The sequence below is a fragment of the Psammomys obesus genome, unplaced genomic scaffold (genome assembly GCF_907164565.1).
Source record: "Psammomys obesus unplaced genomic scaffold, mPsaObe1.curated_primary_1811, whole genome shotgun sequence".
NCBI classification, from domain to species: domain Eukaryota; kingdom Metazoa; phylum Chordata; class Mammalia; order Rodentia; family Muridae; genus Psammomys; species Psammomys obesus.
The window spans coordinates 2,780,669-2,798,577 of record NW_026585587.1 but is presented as its reverse complement, the minus strand read 5'-3'; the positions used below and the strand labels follow the sequence as shown (position 1 = coordinate 2,798,577).

Genomic DNA, 17,909 nt, shown 5'->3' with positions numbered 1-17,909 from the left:
ATGGATTAATACCCTCTTTCATCTGTGCTTAAGAAATTATATTCTGTGAACTTCAATTTACTACTGTAAATCATAGTCATAAACCCAAGTTTTATCTTTAGATCTTTGTTAATGGTGTAAGCATATTTTCCTGTTTGGTTTTTAATTAATATGCTTTTTTTCATTGTTTTTTTTTTTTCTCATTCACTCAAAGAAACAAATAAAACTGTCATAAAATAGTGAGCAGGCAAATGAAGGAAGACTTTTAGACCATATATCTTGGTGATAACATTAGAGAGAATGATTGCACCTCATGCCCTCAGGAGACGGATTCCCTCTAAACTTCTTTCTTTGAAAGAAATTAGACTTGAAGATTCATTATTTAGTATTTCAGGATGGTTGAATATATGGAAATCTGTTTTTCAAAAGCTATTTTATAAGAATATAATTTTTCTAAATCTTAGTACTTCTAGAACTTTTCATTTGTAATTATTATCAGTGAATGAATTTAAAATAAGCATTGCATTGTTTTAGCCACTAAATTTGGTCACTGTTATTTTTAACTTTTTGTTTTGGCATGTTGCTTTTAACTGTAATTAAAAATTATTGGCATCTGTGTTTATTTCTTAGCTTGAATATACCATATCTTCATAGAAAAACTAATTAGTATGTGAAGTACAGTACCATTGAATTTGTATTAAAGAGAATATTTCTGACCTTATATTTAAATTATGATAGGAAATACATTTTAATATATTAAAATTGATCTGTCTTATTACCTCTTGTTTGTTTATAACAAGAACTTTCTTACCTTATACTTTTTTATATCTTTGCTTTGCTATGTACATGTGGTTAAGTAGACTGAAGAATTTAGAGGAGGAAACGTCTTCTTACCACCCCCCCCAATTTTTTTGAGACAATATTTCTCTGTGTAGCCTTGGCTGTCCTTTTTCATTTTGTAGTCCAGGCTTGTAGCCTCAAACTTGTAGAGATCTGCCTGCCTCAGTCTCCCTGAGTGCTGGCATTAAAGGTGTGCACCACCATGCCCAGCTCTCCCCCCAAATTTACTAGCTTTTGTAGGAAAATATTGTATGTATGGTTCTTTTACCAAAGCAGAATGAAATATCCTAAAATGTTTTCTGAAGCATCAGATTTTCTTTTTTGATATTATAATGGTTTGTTAGTCACTGTTTGCAGTACCTGTCTAGTTCACTGACTCAGATTACTGAGCATAGTAGCCCCCAGCAGGTAAATGTAGTCTCTTTGGAATATTTTTTTCACTGCATATAATTGCACATTTCTTTTGATTTACCTTTTTGGTGGAGGCATGTGACTTTTAGAATATTTCTGTTCATTTTAAATCTAAAAATTTCTGAAACACCCCATTAGTCCAAGTTATCTTATTTCTATCTTGAAGTACTTTAATGTCTTCTGTTTTACTATACTTCCCAATGTAGAGTTAGTAAATGGTAAAAAGTGGAAATCGCGTTGGGTTAGCCACTATTCTCTTTAGTTGGCATTGGATCACATTACAACGCTTAACATTTTTCAGTAGCAATGGATTTTCCTTCTCTGTCTGATTTATAATAGAATATAAACAACACTCTTGCTAATGAGTATATTACTTCTTAAATTTGTTAGTTATTTATCATATTCACTCCCCGGTGAAATCTGTGAAGAAAGAAATCTTACCTTTTTCTTATAATACAGCTCTATACCAGTATTGCCATTAGCATTGTAAATGTATACTGCAAGGAATTTTTAAAATGAATTGGTTAGTTCTGTTTATCACTTGCTTAATTATGTTCTTCATCTAATTCACATGTTTATGTGACATTCATTATCCAGTACCCACTTGGCTTTGTCCATTAATACTGATCATTGTTTGACTTATTAGAATGAAAGTTTCATGAGAACAGGGACTTCATTTGTTTCTTTGTTCCTGACCCTGTGTGTGTAAGTTAAACCTAGATAATTCTGCATAGTTGTTGAAGTAATGCTTGAATGAATGAGCTTTTGCCTTTATGACATTCATTCGATTCCAAACATTACTTACTTGCTATATGGTAACCATTATACTAGGTACTAATGAATATAACGACTTAAAAAGTTCTTGTATCGTTTCTGATTTTTATTTGTTTTCTATGAAATGTTATTATGGTTGATTTAGGCATAACAGTATACTATGGCAATGACTTTTAAATTGTTTGAGCACTTAAAAATTGGATCCTATAAATTAAATAAGACTTATCCTTGGTCTAAGTTGCTTTAAATAGTACGTTCTTATTTCACTTTACTTTTCATTCATACACAATTGATATTCCCTTGCCAAAATGGCCTCAGAATATTAGTTCCTTTGATAAATCTTTTTCTCATTTTTCTTATAGGAATAAACTAAGGTTAAATGCTTTTTATAAGATAATAAATATGATTCAGTTCCACGATGTACTATTCTCCATTTTTATCTTTATGATCTAATTTTTATTGGCCAACTCTCTCTAAGTAGTATCTTCTGATTTCTGAAAAGTGGTGAAATTTTTGTATTATTAGTATTTATGAAAAGTATTTATAGTTTTTCTTTTCATTTTAGGATGAAGTGGCACACACGCTTACTGAAAGCAGAGTACTAAAGAATACCAGACATCCATTCTTAACAGTAAGTGCTTAGAGGACTCTGCTATTATGATATTTTAAATTTAGCAGGGTTTTATTATAGAATAAAACTATGACAGTGTTTTAAGTAACATTTATTTATGTGTACCACATTCTTTATGATAAACTGTAAATTCAAGTTCTTTGAAACTGTCGAAAGACATAAATTAATTGTATGGTCTATATGATAGGTATTTAAAATCCTGCATTGTCTGTCATCTTTTTAAAAAACCTTTTCTTCCACCTATGAATCTTCCTGACTTTAAAAAATGTTCACATACCAAAAAGGCCACCTCTGCTATTTTAAGGGGTTCATTGATAAAATGGTAGACATTTAAAAGTTTATTTTTATTTTATTTTTAAATAGTAATGCAGTCCAGGCATGATGGCTCGTGACTGTAATTCCAATATTGAGGAGTCTGTGACAGGCGGCTCTTCCCATGTGAGGCTGACCTAGGCTCTCTAGTGAATCTTAGGGACACCTTGGTTACAGTGTCAGAACTATCTCAAAAGAAAAAAAGTAAGTGAAGATTTTATATTTGTTTTGTTCGCTGGCTTCAGAGAAGTATTAAAATGACCACATAGCCTTCTCTTTAGTTTTCAGAGGTCAAATGTTTAAAACCAGATTTCACAGAAGTAAGATATCTTTTTGTGGTGGAAATACAGAGATGTGGGATGTATTAAATACAGAGTGAGAAAGTACAAACCCTGACTTAATGCATCCAGTATGTTTTCAAACAGGCTGTTTTAATCCAGTCCGGGTTGTTTGTAAAATACATGGTAAATAGAAAGTTTATCTATGTGCCTTACTCTACCAAGCATACTAAGATTAAAAATAACAGCTGCAGTTTAAAATTGGAATCCTTTATTAACATTTAGGACTACCTAAAGTAAACATTCTTGGAGTAATCAGTACATACCTGGTCTTTGTTAAAGTGTTTCATATGTATTTTTCAGTGTAATAAGAACATTTTAGTCTCTTTTTGTGACTTACAAAGTTAACAGGGCCTACCTTATTGATTAAGTTAGACCAGCATATACAAAGTAACACTGAAATGATATTGAATATAGTAAGTAAGAGGAACCCTGTTCCTGAGGAGCTGTTACTACAGTTTCCTGTAGAGACTACAAAGATGAAGGCTAGAACCTTAAGTACTAACTCAGTTAAAGCTGTCACAGTGGATTGAAAGTACTCATCACTATTACTAAATTTACTTTTATTTACCGTATTCTTAGAAAGCACTCTTATGAAGTAAATATGCTGTTAAGGAACAATATGAGTTCATCAGTTATGCTGACTATTTTTAAGTGTTTTATTTTTGGTACCATTATACTTATAAAAATATAGGATTATAATTAACATTGTTTTTCTTTTTCATTTGAAGTCCTTGAAATATTCCTTCCAGACAAAAGACCGTCTGTGTTTTGTGATGGAATATGTTAATGGGGGAGAGGTGAGTCATATTGTGGTAAAACATTTTTATATTTCAGAAATATTACTGGGATTCTGAACTATGTAAAAAGGACAAAGCAAGCGAATACCAGCATTCATCATCATTCACCATTTTTGACTCTGAACTGTGGCTGTCCTGTGATCAGATGCCCTCTACTTATTTACTGGTTTTAGATTTATTTAGGTGTGAGTGTTTTGCCTGTGTGTTGTTCCTGTGCAGCACATGTTCCCTTGGTTCCCACAAAGGTCAGAAAAGGGCATCAGATCTTTTGGAATTTGAGTTTTGAGCCAGCTAGGAATTGGACATGGGTTCTCTGCAAAAAACAAGTTCTCTTAAACATTGAAACACTTCTTCAGTCCGGAGAGTATGATTTTTGAAATTATGTTACTAGGTTATGGAGCCATAGGTGCATAATTATGTTTTAGATAACCTTTCAAGCAAACCTTCTGTGGAATTTGTAAAACTTTTTAACCTGTTTTGAACTCAGCCAAAGTGTGTTCTATAGACACATTGTAGCTGAACTTTTTGCCCTTGTATGTGTTAGTAGTAACTGAGATGAAGATTTTACAAATCTTACAGATTTGAGGAGAAATTAAATCATTTCACTAGTACTTTTCCTTTATCTCCTTCCTGTTCTGAACAAAGTTGATGTGAAGGAAAAGTGTAATGTAAGGAAATAGTAACTCGAAATACTTTAAATACTGAACTTTCAGAAATAAGTATTAAATAATATATTAATAAATGTATTAAATAAATGTATCTCATAGACTTTTAAATATTATTTTGCAATCTAAATAAATATCTGCTAGATATTTTAAAATATTCTAAAAATAGAATATTTTTCAAAAATGCTATCTGATATAGAAATTATTTTATTTTAACATTTCATTCATTTACTTGGTAAACATGTTCTGAGTGTTGAGACAGTACAGATTTATTTAAATGTGTTAAAATATTGCCTTTGTTATAAAGGAATATGTAGTTTCTATTGTGAGCATATTATCTGTTAGAATGTATAAGCCTTAAAAACAAATAAATTCATACAAGACAATTAATTCCTCATTAAATGTAGGCTTTTTGAGGTTTTATTTGTGGGCTGCCTAAACCGAAGTAGCACGTCAGGTAGAGAAGACAGGTTGTCACTGGTGGGTGAGCACAGAACAGTGAAAACTTGAGCAGGAGGAGAACTATAGCGCAGGTCCAGAGAACTTGGAACTTGAGTCAGATGTCCATGAGATAGGAAGGAGATAGGGCTGGAATCTATAGTTTGTTGGATATGGGTAAGAACAGATAAAGATCCACACATGAATTATTGTTGAAATCATGTGAAATTATTGTATATACTCAAGTTATGAGAAATATTTTTGGAGTGAGACTATAACGTTGATTTTTTTTTTTAAGAGTTTTTACTGTTATCTTGGACTATATGTGTTGAATTAGAAGAAAAAAGGAGGACTGATTTGGGAGCCATTCACCTAAAGGTTATAATTTTACTCATAGAGGTAGAAATGAAAGTAATGCAACTTCCATCTTGGTACCTGTCAGAATTTAAAATGTAGATAATCTTTTCTGGGGAAGGGGTTTTGGGTCCATGTTTCTTCCTCCTCCCCACTGTAAAGGGTTTTCTCCGTATTGCCTTGGCTGTTCTGAAATTGTTTTGTAGACCAGTCTAGCCTTGAACTCACAGAAATCTGCCTGTTTATGTCTCCCCGAGTGCTGAATTTACAGGCATTTGCCACCTTGCCTGGCTTAAAATATATATATATTTTGGAATCAGTATAATGCTTAGTTCTCAATTTGATCAATTTCTATAATTTCTTAGGAGATGGGCCACGGGCATGTCTGTGAAAATCACCTTCAGTTAACTGAGGTAGCAAGACAAACCCTCTAAAGTAGACCTGTGACCTGTTCCCTGGCTGTGGTTCTGAACTATATAAAAGGGAAAAGTTGATCAAATGCAAGCATTCATCATTCATCCCTCAAGCTCCCCTAACTTCCCCACTATGCTGCAGTATTACCCTGAACTATCAACCAAAATAAACCTTATATCCTGCTTTTGTCATGGTATTTTATTCCAGCAGTAAAGCATTCAATTCGATTTCCAGTAGTTATAATCACAAGAAATAAAGATGCATGACCAAATAGTATATGGATAAAGACATTTATTATACAGCTGTGTTATCTTTAAGAGGCTGCTTAAGTATATTAGGTATATAAAGTATATATATATGTCTATATGTATATAGACTTTGCAAGACGAGAGAGTACTATTATGCTACTCTTATGAAGAGAGAAAAGTAGATTATGTACATGTGTACATACCTTTCTGTGTATGTGTGAGTATCTCATTATCCACTGGAATTTAGAACTGGCTTTGTGACTTAGTATAGGGTGGAAGGAAAGCTTTTCACATGTGTATTCTAGTGTAGCTTGTATACACACAGTTTTTGTGTACTTAGTAATTAAAAATAAGCAAATGGATGGATGAGTAGGGAAGAGAGATAGGTAGGAAATGGTAATCTATAGGCAAAACTTGGAGCACTGAGTACAGTTCAGGCCAGAAAGCAACATCCATATAATTAATTTCTAAAGTGTAATAATGTGAGAAATCACAATGCTATTAATATGCTAAAGCCATTCTTTGTAATTTAGCTACCATTAAATTTAGATGAAAATTATAAAAATATCCCCAGGATAAAATGTGATGTCTGACAACTAAAGTAATTTCAAATAGGGTTGAAAAAGTTTCCATTTAAACCTTTCCAAAATTGTCTTCACCTCTGCATGTTTTAAAGACTATAAATTGGCCTCCTGTGATCTCTCACAGGCTCAAATTTCATGAAAAGTGGAGATTCATGGCATGGTGGAATCATGCTGACCTGTTACACATAGGATAAGTTGTTAGTGTTGTGTTACATCCTTTCTGTAGGAACTACCAAGCCCACAGTTTCCATTATCTACTGCTCATGCTTGTTAGCACTTTGTGCAGTCTGGATTAATGTCTTTGATAAAATTCATTTTAGTTTTTGCATATGACTTTCAGTTACATGTCATTCTTGAAATCCTCTCTTACTTATTCGGATTTTTCATTATTTGGCTGGCATTTTCTCTTCTGTGAACCAAAACCATCTCATTTTAAATTCACATAAGACAGAAGTGCCGGCAGTCAGCATTTGAATTCTACTTACTAATTTGTGGAGGTGTGATTTGGGTGATTTTTAAGTTAAAAGTATTTCAGATTCATGGTGATGCTTTTAAAACTTGATTTTTACTAAATTTGTGGGTCTATAAATATCTTTATTACCAGGAATCTGAGTTATTAAGCTCTATGTAGATTATGTCAGAATTCTGTTGCTTTCACCCAAATGGTTTCTAAAAATTCCCAGGCCAAGAAAACTACATTATAATATGCACATTAACATCTAAAGTTCAAGGCAAAATGAGCTTTATTTTATATGCCATTTTATGTTATAATTTTATAGTATTTCTAGACTAGTTTCCTAAACCATTATAGGACTTCAGTTAAAGTCACCAGAAGAAGAGTTAGCAAGTCTCTTTGTCTAAGATGGTGAGCTACTTAGAATTATAACCAATGACCAGGCAGCTCTCAGTTTTCATGATTTTTATAGGCCTGAGGGCTATGGTACAGAATGACAATATCTAGAAAACCAGATCAAGGAAGCATTAAGAAAAACTAGATTTCTTAAAAGTTGCTTACCATAGGAAATCCTTTTAAAAACGGCAACTAGGAAACACACACACGCACATGCACACACATACATGTACACACAAGCATGCTCTAGAAAAGCAAGAAAATGCCAAAAATCATACTTAAATATTGAAAACTGTGGTTTCAAAACAGTGCATAATCATTTGTATTCTGTATCTTTCACCTACCAAAATACTTCTAAAATCCTTTATGATGATTATAGTATATACTCAGAGTTTATTTCAGTTTATGGGGTTACTATATTGCAGTCATATTTCTCAGTGTCTGTCTGTAGTCATAAGACAGACATCAGAGCTCTTTGCAGTTTGGTGTTATGAGGTCAAGAGCTATTGTGAACATTACAGCCAGTGACAGACTGTATCTCAGGTTCATAGAACCCAAGTGATGACACCCCAGGCTCTCCTCTTGCGTCTGTGTACATGTGCTCATGTAACTGCACTCCTATGTGTATATCGACCTTGGGTATTCTTTAAGAGTCATTTACCTGTCAAGATAGTGTTGCTCATTGAACCTAGGGATGCTCAGTTACACTAGTCTGTGTGTCCTGGGATCTACAGGATCCTGTTTCTGCCTCCCCACATGCTGGGATTACAATCACATGCCACCATGCTGGACTATTTGTATAAGTTCTGAAATTGTAATTCAAGCATCTCAGACAGAACTGAACTGTCTCCTGAGCCTCTTCCTGATGTTTTTCCTTCAGGTTCTTGGTTTGTTAGTTCTTTGGTTAGTACTTCCTATCACTATCCTGTTTTGTTGCTTATGCCTGACCTAAGGTAAATGGTACCCTGAGATTCTGCCTTCAGTTTTGCTGATTTTTTTTCTTTTGGATTTTACTTAGTTTTGTGGTTTTAACAATTTCCTTGGTATCTATAATTCTAAAATTGGAATATGACATCAGTTGCATATTTAAATTTCAGTAGGTCAGATTAAAGCCCATTGCTTCTATGTCCCTGTCACCATTTTTTTTCCTCTATATTGTTTTCAGCCACATCTCCTCAGCCAGCCACAAGAAAACCTCAATATCATTGATCTCTTCCTTGGTTCAAATTCCTTTGGAGTACTGATTCTTCTGATGGGTGCTTATGGTCTCCTTAGCCGATGGCCCTCAGAAGCACTCGTCAAGATCCAACATAACTTCTGGTGTTCCCAAACACCAGAATACTTATTATTCCAAAGCCTTTTATAGCACTTGCCATGTTTCAGCATGTTATTGTGTCCTGTGGATTAATGCTATTTCCTTAATGTAGCAGGTTTCTATACCAGTGAGTACTAAATAGGGGATGAGTAACTTTTGTATAATTTCAGAAATTGTTTACCTGAGTATATCCTTGGATCCTTTTTTTTCTTGTTCATATAACAATATTTTTAAGATTATGATCCTTTGTGTATAGTTTTTTGATACTCCTTATCTACATAATAGAATTCCAACTCATACTATGGTATATAAAGTCATAAATAAGCTTGTCCTTTCTCCCTCCCTCCCCTCATCTCTGCTCTCTCTCTTCTCTTTCCCTGTCTCTTGTTCTAAATGCGGCTTTTTCTTCAGCCACACAACTCCATGTTTTCTGCTACAATTTTATTGGGAACTTGTGTGAACAATTTTATTGTGAACTTGAAGCATCCTTCAAAACTTAAGTGAACATTATCTGTGACATATTGCCAATCATATAAATTAATCACTGTCTCCAAAGTGTCTTTTAATATCCACATCACAGAATGCATTACCACTTGCTGTTTTTGTTTATGTGAATATAATGCATCTTCATCATTGAGCTAGAATTCCTAAATGATGAGGATTATGTCTTTTTTTTTTTTTTTTGGTCATTTTGTTGTAGTTTGATTGCTATATGGAAAACTAAACATAGTTAATGAGTTTGGAGATGAGTACATACTCTGAGCCCTTACCATAGGTGGAGTTGTAAATAAGAGAGTATGTCTTAGGAGTTATTGTATTCCCCACCCCCTTTCCTAGTCCTAGTGCCCTACAGAGTTGCCTTAAAATAATTGATAGTCATTAATGAATGTTAGGTTGACATGTTGGTTTAACTACAGGACAGACACTAAGAACAATGATCCAGAAACTTAGACCATAAATTAAGAAAGCCGTGTTAAACCAAGCCAAGAAACATGTTTTGGGAAAGAGAACTCCGGCAGTATCCTCACCTCCAGACAGCTACAGGCCACTGCTAGTCCTTACAAAAGTAAATTATAAAGTAGCAAAAGTAGACATCACATGGCAGTGAGTTCTGAATATAGAGTTCTTCTTCTTATAAAACTTGAGCTGATATTTTTATGGAAGTTGGCTGGCAGACAAAATGTAGCTATATCATCCAAAAAAAGATATAGAATTTTGAATACATTATATTAATTTAGAGAGGCCCTATATCTCTTTTGCCACTGGATAGCCAGTGGCAGAATTAACTTTTTTTTTAAGAAATCTAGACACTTAAAATACTATTGCAGCAACATTGCTATCATAGCACCCGTTGACACTACTGGCACGTTAGACTCAACATGGCAGATACTATTTTTTTTTTTTTTTACAATTTTTTTGATCTTATAGTTCTTAAGTATCCAGATTCTGGCTGTTATGAGTAAAGCTGCTATGAATATTGTTGAGCAAATGTCCTTGTTATATGTTTGAGCATCTTTCAGGTAATATGGCCAGGAGTGGTATAGCTGGATCTTGAGGTGGCATTATTCCTAATTTTCTGAGAAAGTGCCAGATTGATTTCCAAAGTGGTTTTTTCAAGTTTACATTCCCATCAGCAACAGAGAAGGGTTCCCCTTTCCCCACATCCTCTCCAGCATGTGTTGTCACATGAGTTTGTTCATCGACCAAGGAATGGATATAGAAATGATGGCACATTTACATAGTGGAATACTACTCAACTATTAACAACAAGGCAATCATGAAATTTGTAGGCAAATGGTGGAAACTAGAAAAGATCTTCCTGAGTGAGGTATCCCAGAAGCAAAAGGACACCCATGGTATGTACTCCCTTATAAGTGAATAATAGCCATATAATAAAGGATAAACATACTAAAATCCATATACCTAAAGAAGCTAAATAGCATGGAGGATGCTAGAAAAGATGCTTAATCCTCATTCAGAAGGACAAACAGGATAGACATCAGAAGTGGAGAAGACAGGGTGCAGGACAGGAGCCTACCATAGAGGGCCTCTGAAAAATTCCACCCAGCAGAGTATCAAAGCAGATGCTGAGACTCATAGCCAAACTTTGGGCAGAGTGCAGGGAATCTTATGGAAGAGGGGGGAGATAGAAAGACTTGGATGGGACAGGAGCTCCACAAGGAGACCCAACAGAGCCAAAAAATCTGGGCCTAGGGTAGCTTGCAGAGACTGATGAATCAACCAAGGACCATGCATGGAGATAACCTAGAACCCCTGCAGAGATGTAGACCATATGCAGCTCAGTCTCCATGTGGGTTCCCTAGTAAGGGGAGGAGGAGCTGTCTCTGGCTTGGACTTGGTTGCCTGCTCTTTGATTACCACCCTCTGCCTCACCAGGAGGCTGTCAGATACTAGTGGACTAGGAGAAAGGCATGGGAGGAGAGAGTGGAAAGGCGGGTGGGACCTGGAGGAGATGAGGGAGGGGGCCACAGTGATCTATATGGAAACAGCTATTTTCTGATCTTATAATGTAAGGCACATTTTTTTATTTAGTTCTCTTTAGTCATAGAAATGTTTTGAGCACTCACCATGACATCTTCCTGCCTATTATTATTATTATTTACAATTTACCTACTTTGTATCCCAGTTGTAGCCTCCTCCCTCAGCTCCTCCCAGTCCCCCCCTCCCTCCCTTTTCCTCTCCTATCCCTCTTCCCTAGTCCACTGATAGGTGAAGTCCTGCCCTTCTGTCTGACCCTAGCCTATCAGGTCCCATCAAGACAGCCTGTATCCTCTTCTCTGCCTTAGCTAGGTCGCCCCACCAGGGAAGTGTTATCAAGGAGCAGACAACGGAGTTCATGTCTGAGACTGTCTCTTCTCCTCTTACTAGGGAACCCCCATGGAGACTGAGCTGTCTATGGGATTCTTACTTCATTTATTATGTCTTTCTTTTCCACAGCAATTCTTCTTTGACTTTTTAAACTATTATATGTCTAATATCCACTTATAGTGAGTATATACCATGTGTGTCTTTCTGCTTCTGGGATACCTCACTCAGGATCATCTTAGATTCTGATGTGTATACCAGCCCTACATATTTTTAATCTTATGATCAGGCACATTTTCTTATAATTCATATTTTAATCTCATAATTGTCTTAAATATGTGTTATGCAAACACTAAAAATCAAACTTATGTACTTATATTTATATGAGGCAGAGATCATTTAAATTAGCAGTCGTGGCAGATTTTATAATAAATTTCAAACAAAAACTAATAAACAGTTCATAGTTCCTCAGATCTGCTTCTTGATGTCTGTTGTTCTAATATTTTTTATTTATGATATACATAATGTTGTTTGTTTAGCTTTTTGTGGTGCTGGGAATGGAACACAGGGCCTTGAAAGTGATAGACAAACACTATCCCTCTGAACTGTATCCTCTGAGAAATGAGATATGGATATTATTCACTGAGTGATAGGACTTACAGTTTCATAAAGCTAGAATTTAGTGGTCACAGTAAGTGCCCAGTGAATATTTTCTGGCTGTTGATGTACCTTTGATTAACTAGAAAATGAATAGGTTTATAGTGTACGTAATCATAGGAAATCATAGTTAAAATTCAAATGAAAAGGGTTATATATTACAAACCATATCAGTCATGATAGAGGCCTTTTAGTCCAGTTTGGACATTGTTAAATGTAAAACTTCAAAGTCTTGAGATTTCTTATTACAGGAAATGTTATTTCAAATTTGAAAGTATTTCTAAAAATATGAGAAATAACAATTGTAGGCTATAACTAGCTCACATAAATGAGTTAAAGTAAAATCCATATTTTTTTCATTGAAATCAAATATAACTTAAATAATTAAATAAAAATACCGTATCCATGCCTGTGTTCATTTATTTTGATGTCAATATTTATTCCTTGTGAGAGTAGAACAGCAGTATAGTTAGAAGGTAGTACAATCTAATGATGCATACTTTTTCCTCTGGTACCTGAAGGTTAAATGGGTAGCAAGCAGAATGCCTTAAACAAGATTGGTGTATTGATTAAAACGCTGATTTAACAGCTCGCAGTTTCCCCTTGGAAACCTGCAAAAGATAAGCCAGCTGCTGTCTTAGAGTGCTCAGTGTCCACTGAGAGTACACTATCTATCATCACAATATGGTGATGAGAGGTGTTTTATGTTTGTGTTAATTTCCCCCACTAAATCAGTAATTATTACAATCCTGTCCCTGCTGTTTACCCTGCAGCTGTTTTTCCATTTGTCGAGAGAGCGGGTGTTCTCTGAGGACCGCACACGTTTCTATGGTGCAGAAATTGTCTCTGCTTTGGACTATCTACATTCTGGAAAGATTGTGTACCGTGATCTCAAGGTAAAAAAAAAAAAAAAAGTAATCAAAATTTGTTTTTTTTTGTTTTTTTTTTTTTTTTTTCAGAGACTGTAGGGAAAAACAAAGTAATTACAAAGTTACACAGTTTTGAGAAAAACACTTTTCTTAGGAACGTTGTTGGCTGTAGTTGATCTGAAATTTCAGTCACTAATATGTAAGTGGTTCTTTTATGTTTTTGGTTTTTGGTATATAAAAATTCTCTTGACTGTGCAATACAGATCTTCTAAGAGTAATTTCATTTTACTGTAAATACCATAATTATAGAAATAGCAAATGTCTGAGGCAAAGTCATATAATTTGCAAGTTGATTATTGTCTTCAAACATCCTGAAAAGTTTATGAAGGTGCTTCAATAACAAGGTTACTGGAAGGAAAATGTCCATTTTCATCGTACTGTTAACTTTTTGATAGTAATATAGTTCTCACATATTTTTCTATTAATTCAGTAGTTTGTTTAGTTTTTCATTTGTCAGAGCCCAGTATTCATCATGCTGGTAATAAAATGCTGGTTGTCTCTGAGCTCTTGGGAGTAGCCCTTAGAATAGCTAGAATAAGAGCACCCTTGAAAGGCAAGATAGTAAATATTTTGGCTTTTTCTGCCTGTCAAGTATTTATTGGAACCATTCTGCTAATCCAATAAAAGGTAAAAGCACCTCCAGCCATTATGTAAACTGTATATTTGGCTGTTTCCACAATCATTACTTCCAGAAGCAATCGGTGGGTTAGACTTGATTTTCATACTATAGTTTACTGCTCTCTGAAGGAGAGCATTTAAGCAAATGATAATTCTTATGATACAGTTATGAATAAGGTTGGCTTTGTTAAGGATTCTAATCATGACATAATTTTGACAAATTCTTCATTTTAACATCTTCCTTAAATTGTAAATCACAGGGCTGGGATCACAGCTCAGTGGAAGGACACTTGCCTAGTTTAATTATATCACTGAGTTCCATCCCAGGACGTAGGCACCCGGTGCTGGGGTTAGGGTAGGGAAGCTAGAAGTGGTAGTCCAGCTGTACTCCTCCTACTTGGAACACTGAAGTGTGATCACAGATCTGAGGCTGCCCTGGGCAATTTCGTGAGACTCTGCCTCGGAGTAACAATATTGAACTGGGAGATAGCTCTGGTGGTAAAGTGCTTGCTGTGCAAGTGAGAAGACTTGAGTTCTGACTTCAGTTCCCACATACAAGCCAAGCGTGGTCATATAGTTCTGTGGCTCTAGCCCTGGGAGAGTGAAGACATCCTGGGAGGTATCTGGACAATCAGGTTAGCCTAAATGGCAAGCTTCAGGTTCAGTGCTGTTTCAGAAATTAGGTGGAGAAGTGATTGAAATCCTAGTGTCAGTTTCCAGTTTCCACGTGTTCTTACAGGTATACAAATTAACCAAGTGATTGTATTTAGATTGATTATTTTTAGAACTTGAAATATGGCACAATTTAGCACCTTTATAGGAGATTCTCTAACACATGCATGTGCATGCATACAAACACTATACACACTTACCAAATGTGTATCTTTAGCCCAGTGGGCTTGCCTACCATCCCAGTATGTAGAGGAAAATGGAAATCTTGTGGTAATGCTTGCCTATTAAAATTTGATTAACAGTTGCTTTATTGATCATATACCTAGTTCATTTAAAGGATAATCTGATTTGTAGAAATGGAAGTTATATGCAATTTTTTTTTAGAATTCCATTTTGTATAAAATGGGCTATTTTTTAAGAAATCACAGTTATTTTTTTACTCCTGTCTCATTTATATAAAACCATGTATAACTCTTAATTTTTATCTAATTATGTAAACAGGTACCTATTTTGTTTCAAGATGTTCTTATCACTCTCATTTATAAGTACCTGTCTTAAGAAGTAACTGCTTTATAAAATATCATTTTGTACAGCAATAATAAAATGTAGTTTATATTGTTGTAATGTCAGTTAAAACTTTAGTGAAGGATTAAGATACTGGACTTAAAATAGTGAGCTATAGAACATATAGTTCAGGGTGGCTAAATGTCCAGGTGTCAAAAGGAGATCCACCAGATGGTCATGTTTAGTGTATTTTAGAATTAGAGAGATGACAATTCAGCACCTTTATATTTGTCTATGTATAGACGCTTTAAAAAAACCTAGTTACCTAACATAACAATATGTAATAATTTTCTAAATATACTTAGAAATTAACTCTTCATGAGTTTACTGTTTGCCTCACCACTTGTGCTTATGAGCCCTACTTATGGGAAACAAAAAGGGAGAGAAGCCTGTAGTTAAGGAAATGAGAATAGTTTTGAAATATTGGGTAAATCCAAAACAGTTAGTTGTGGTAGATAGAATTAACTAGTTTATAGATATCTAAAGAAGATTGTTCATTTGAGTGCTGACATTGATATTGAATGTACCAATCAAGAAGGTTTTGATTAGTATTGTCTACTAACATTTCTAATCAAATGAATTATATTAAAGTTTTGGTGCCACATAATTTATGATAAAATTAGATTTAATTCCTTGATGTTAGATATATGCATGTTCTTTATGTGTGAATGCCTGTCATGCAGTTAGAATAAGCAGACTCTAACTTTACCAGAGTTAAAGTTAGTCTAGTCTCTAGACTCTGTTAGAGTTAGTCTGTTCTCTAGTCTCTCAAACTTTTCCATTAATTTAATGGAATAGGATAGAAAGCATATGACTGTCATAAAATACATAATTAAGAAAGCAAAATTTAAAATTTGTATGCATCTTATTTGCATTCACAGTTCAAAAGATTATCCATGACAAAATGGGATCATTTAGGAAGGATCACAGAAATTCAGAGCTGTTGTATATATCTGAGACAATGTTCTGCAAGTGTAAAACACGTTACCTACTTAAAGTAACACACTAAATTGACACCAGTAAGATTATTGGAACATAGTTGTGTTAGTCAGCTTTCTGTTATGATAGCATAATACTTAACTTAAAAAGAAAAGGGATTTATTTTAGCCTGCAGTTTGAGTGATTCCATTCTTTTTTAAGATCAGGTGGACCTTTTGCTTTTAGGCCTTTTATGTGAGGCTGCCACATAGCACTAGAGGAAGCACATGCCAGAAAAACCTGTTTAACTCATTGGTGGGAAAGCAAAGAGAAGGGAAAGGGCACACTCACTCTCCCCTCAAGAATGTGGACCAAGGGACTAGGGTTCTCACTGGACCCCACTTCTTAAAGGCCCCACAAGTTCCTTTCTCTTCTCTGCAACAGCACCAGTCTGAGCATGAAGCCTTTAAAGGACAGCTAAGGTGCATAGTACAGCACCACAAGTTCTCTTTCCTGTCTGTGTCCTTTTGTTTATGACATTTTTTCCTAGAATCAAAATTAAATCTAGATAACAAAATGAAAATGGATTAGGCTATGTATAGTTATTTTAAAAACCTTTCTGATATGTACACATGTGCATTTAGTGTATTTAAATAGATGTGTGTACCGTGATATACCCTTGGAAATCAGAGGACATCAGCTGTGTGTCAGTCTACACCTACCTTGTTTGAGGCAAGGTCTCCTGTTTTTATTGCCTGTGCCCTGCTAGGTGGATCTTAAGTCCAGAAATTCTGTCTCTACATCCCATATCATTGCAGGGGCACTGGGGTTATACCTCCCATGGGTCCTGGGGATCCAGACTTGGATTGCAAGCCCTGTAACCACCTGAAGCATCTTACCAGCCCTTATATTTATTTTTAAATATTTAATTTTTTATTTGTGTGTCTGTGTCTATGTCTGTGAGTGCTCACACATACCATAAGGCCATGTCAGATCTCCCAGAGATGCACTTACAGGTGGTTGTGAGCCATCCTAGTGTGGATTCTGAAAACTGAACTCCAGGCCTTTAGAAGGCTAGTGAGTGCTGTGAAATGCTGGTTATTACTCCACTCCCCAGATCCTTAGATTTATATAAATCTAAAATTTATGAAAATATTAGAAAGACTATTTTCGATACTAGATGATTTTAAAGAAGCATCTCAAAAACTGGTTCTTGGCCAGGTGTGGTGGCTCACACCTTTAATCCCCATACTCAGGATTCAGAGTCATGTGGACCTCTGAGTTTAAGGCTGGTTGTGTCTACACAGTAAGTTCCAGGACATTCAGAGCCACAAAGTGAGACCCTGTTTTAAAAAAGACCTATCCCCCAGCCACACAATTTAGTTATGAACTCATTTTGATCTGTCTGAGTGGACCCTGATCTTACACTGAATTGGTAACTATTTTTAGAGAGTGTGTTAGTGGGTGTGTGGTATGTGTATTGGCATGCTGTGGAGAGCAGAAGACAACTTGTGGGAGTCAGTTCTTTCCTTCCACTGCTTGGACTCCAGTGATCAAGTGCTCTTACACACTCAACAGTCTCCGGTTCCTGGATTTCTTCCTATTGTAATGTTCCCAGTCATGACTGGAAGCAAAGCCTCATGTCATATTAACTTAGGATACTTTATTTATTTATTTTTTTAGTTTCATAATAACAAATAATTGTTAAAATATTTGTTGTGTTTTTAGAAAGTAACACTCAAATTACTAATATATAATGTCATACAAAATTG

At 35.0% G+C, this 17,909-nt stretch overlaps 1 protein-coding gene across 2 annotated transcripts in view; it reads left to right on the top strand.

Moving 5' to 3' along the window:
* Window positions 1-17,909, top strand: part of Akt3 (AKT serine/threonine kinase 3) — a 211,775-nt gene that overhangs the window by 140,946 nt on the left and 52,920 nt on the right. For both annotated transcript variants that reach the window (XM_055608722.1, XM_055608711.1), the window contains exons 7-9: window positions 2,570-2,635; window positions 4,017-4,085; window positions 13,210-13,332. In XM_055608722.1, coding sequence (XP_055464697.1) covers window positions 2,570-2,635; window positions 4,017-4,085; window positions 13,210-13,332 — 258 coding nt within the window. The remainder of the gene's footprint in view (window positions 1-2,569; window positions 2,636-4,016; window positions 4,086-13,209; window positions 13,333-17,909) is intronic.